This window comes from Terrapene carolina, unplaced genomic scaffold (genome assembly GCF_002925995.2).
Source record: "Terrapene carolina triunguis isolate 2854851 unplaced genomic scaffold, T_m_triunguis-2.0 Scaffold30156, whole genome shotgun sequence".
NCBI classification, from domain to species: Eukaryota; Metazoa; Chordata; order Testudines; family Emydidae; genus Terrapene; species Terrapene triunguis.
In genome coordinates, this window is record NW_020694507.1 from 4852 (window position 1) to 8041 (window position 3190).

The 3190-nt window shown below is 55.5% G+C and overlaps 1 protein-coding gene across 1 annotated transcript in view; it reads right to left on the reverse strand.

Moving 5' to 3' along the window:
- Positions 1-2324, reverse strand: part of LOC112124620 (adenylate cyclase type 2-like) — a 6657-nt gene extending 4333 nt beyond the window's left edge. The window contains exons 1-3 of the mRNA XM_026662764.2: positions 2138-2324; positions 1748-1909; positions 1185-1334 (exon numbers count right to left, since the gene is read on the reverse strand). Coding sequence (XP_026518549.1) covers positions 1185-1334; positions 1748-1909; positions 2138-2188 — 363 coding nt within the window. The 5' untranslated portion in view covers positions 2189-2324. The remainder of the gene's footprint in view (positions 1-1184; positions 1335-1747; positions 1910-2137) is intronic.
- Between the last annotated feature and the right edge of the window lie 866 nt (positions 2325-3190).

Consider the following 3190-nt stretch of genomic DNA (forward strand, 5'->3'; position numbering starts at 1 on the left):
ATGGATGGATGGATGGGTGTTTATGGGGATGGGGTTGGATGGATGGATGGATGGGTGTGTATATGGATGGATGGATGGATGGATGGATGAAAGAGAAAGAAAGATATGGGTGGGTGGACGAATGGGCATGGGGATGGGAAGGGATGGATGGGAGCGTGGGTGGGTGGATATGGGGAGGGACGGCGGGAGGGATGTGTATGGGCTGGACAAGGGAGGGAGGGGTATGTATGAAGATTAGATAGACAGATGGGTATGGGTATGAATGGACAGAAGGAAAGCTATGGGTGGGTGGGTCCATGGATGGGGGTGGGGAGGAAGGGCAGTATATGGACGCTGGAAGTATGGATGCACAGATCTGACTCTGAGAAGGATTTAGGGGTTGTGGTGGATAGTCAAAAGAGCTAATGCAATCCTGGAATGCATAAACAGGGGAATCTCGAGTAGGAGTAGAGAGGTTATTTTACCTCGGGATTTGGCCCTGGTGCAACCGTTACTGGGATCCTGTGTCCAGTTCTGATGCCCACCATTCAAGGATGGTGATAAGTCAGAGAGGCCTCAGAGAAGAGCCACAAGAATGATTCAAAGGTTGGAAAACCTGCCGTTGAGTGATAGACTCAAGGAGCTCAATCTATTGAGTTTAACAAAGAGAAGGTTCAGGGGTGACACGGTTACAGTCTATCAGTACCTACATGGGGAACAAACACTTAATAACGGGCTCTTCAGACTAGCAGTCAAAGGTCTAACATGATCCAATGTCTGGATGTTGAAGCTAGATAAATTCAGACTGGAAATAAGGCGTAGATTTTAAAAGGTAAGAGTAATTAACCACTGGAACAACTGACCAAGGGGCAAGGGGGACTTCCATCAGTGACCATTTTTAGATCGAGATGGGATGTTTTTTCTATATGATCTGCTCTAGGAATTATTTTGGGGCAGGTCTCTGTTCTGTGTTGAACAGAAGTTCAAACAAGATGGTCACAATGGTCCCTTCTGGCCTTGCAAGGTATGAATCTACGAATCTGGAGATGGGATGGATGAAGAAGGGAAGAGATGGAAGGGCTGTGTCTGGCATATTGGTGGATGGATGGATGGAGGGATTATGTGGAAATCAGATGGATGGAAGGACAGAGTGGGTATGCGAAGGTGAGACAAAGAGACAAATATCCAGGTGTCCCCCTCCTCACCTGGTGCCGTTTCTCAGACTCCAGCTTGACTCGGGACTGGATGAGTTTGAAGGTCTCCTGGAAGGTCTCCTGCAAAGCCACCTCCATCAGGTGCTTGTGATAGGCTCCCACCAGGTTGCCACAGATGAAGATCACCGTGTTGGCCAGCAGCTGTGGGGGGTGGGGGGTAGAGAGGAGGATGAGATGGGGCTCTGAGGGGGGCATGAAAAGGGAGATGGCATTGGGGAATCTATGGGGCAACTGGGGGTGGATGGATGGGAGAGGCGATGGATGAGGGTGGGGGGGCAGCCTCTACAGGACAATTTGGGGGGATAGGGGATGGGACGCAGCTAGGGAAAGGGGTCATTATGGGGAGACAGGGAAGCTAGAAGGAGGGGGTCGGGAGACAAGGGGGTTTCTGGGAAATGCGGGACATCAATAGGACACGGGCTGGGTAGGAACAGGGCTAAGGGTCAGCAGGGGGCAGTGAAGAATCAAGGCAAGGGGGCAGCAGGGCAGAGAGGGAAGGTGTTGCTGTGGGGGAACAAAGGACCCCAGGGGGGCAGCAGGTAGGGGGGTCTCACCTGCACAGCCAGCTCAGCCCGTGACCCCCGCCCAGCTGACAGGTAGACGCCCAAAACAATGATGTGGGAGAGGGAGGAGGCAAGGCCAGCGACCACGGCATCCCGCATGCACACGGGCAGCATGGTATACACGGTAAAGATGATGAAGAGGAAGAATGAGACCTAGAAGGGGAGTCAGGCCAAGCACGTCTCAGCATGGAGCATTATTTCCATATAACAGCCCCTTCCCCACCCTCTGCTGCCACTAGTGCCCATTATACAGTATAGCCGCCCCACCCCCACCCTCTGCTGCCCCTAGTGCCCATTATACAGTATAGCCGCCCCTTCCCCGCCCCACCCTCTGCTGCCCCCTAGTGCCCATTATACAGTACAGCCGCCCCTAGGTCTCACCTGGTCCCAGGCACTGACCACTCCGCTGGTGAATACAAAGATGTAGCCCATGGCTAGGAGACAAGCCCAGATGATGGCCGAGAAGACCCTTGTGCATTCCTGGAAGATGCTCTCGATGCAGACCAGGATGAGGATGAGGGAGAAAACAGCCAGGGCCACGAATAAGGTGATGAGGAAGCTCAGGTTGGAGGAGAATTCCTGGTGATCAAAAACATGGCGGAGTGAAATTCCAATCACCGCAACGCCCCTTTGAGGCACCGAGCCGCAGGGTGTGTAGCTGCAGTCTTTGGCCACTGGGTGGCGGTGTTGATCTCTTAACTCTTTGGGGAGCAGCTAAAGATCTCTGGGGGCTGGCCAGGTTTAACCAGCCTGACCAGGTCATCTGGCTCCCTCTCCGCGAGTCCCCCTCATCCTCTGCCTCCCCCGGCCTCCACAAGCTCAGAGGATGGACTGGGGTGGGAGGTGTGGTTGGGAGTCAATGGATGGGGGAGTGGGGTGGGAGGTGTGGTTGGGGGTCAGGGGGTGGGGAAAAGAGGTGTGAAAGGGATGGGGATTGTGGAGGATGGCTCAGAGGTCTGGGGACAGCAGGGGGACGGGTCATGGGCTGGGACAGTGTTGCGATGGGTTGGGGGTTAGGGACAGCGAGGGGATGGGGAGGAGGGGTCTGGGGCCAAGGGACCATCAGGGCTTAGATTGGAGAAAGGGTTGGTGGGAGGGGGCTGAGTGGGGGAGCAGGGAGGACATGGTGGGGCAGTGGGGGAAAGAGGGTAGAGGGGAGGGGGTTCTGGGGAGGGGGCAGTGGGAATGAAAGCGGAGGGGGCAGGAGCAACATATCCCAGAGGGGCAGCAAAAGGGAGGGGGTCATGAATGGGGCCTGGTAGCTCTCATAAAACCCAGTAGATTCCACTATGGGTCACTAGGGGGCAGTGCCCCATCCTTTCCCAGTGCCCCTCTTCCTGCTCCCTCCCCCACAGAGCCTCCCCACATGTCAGCCCCCCAGCACCTCCTGGGCCCCTCCTCTCCCAGTGCCCTCCACACACACCAGCCCCCCAG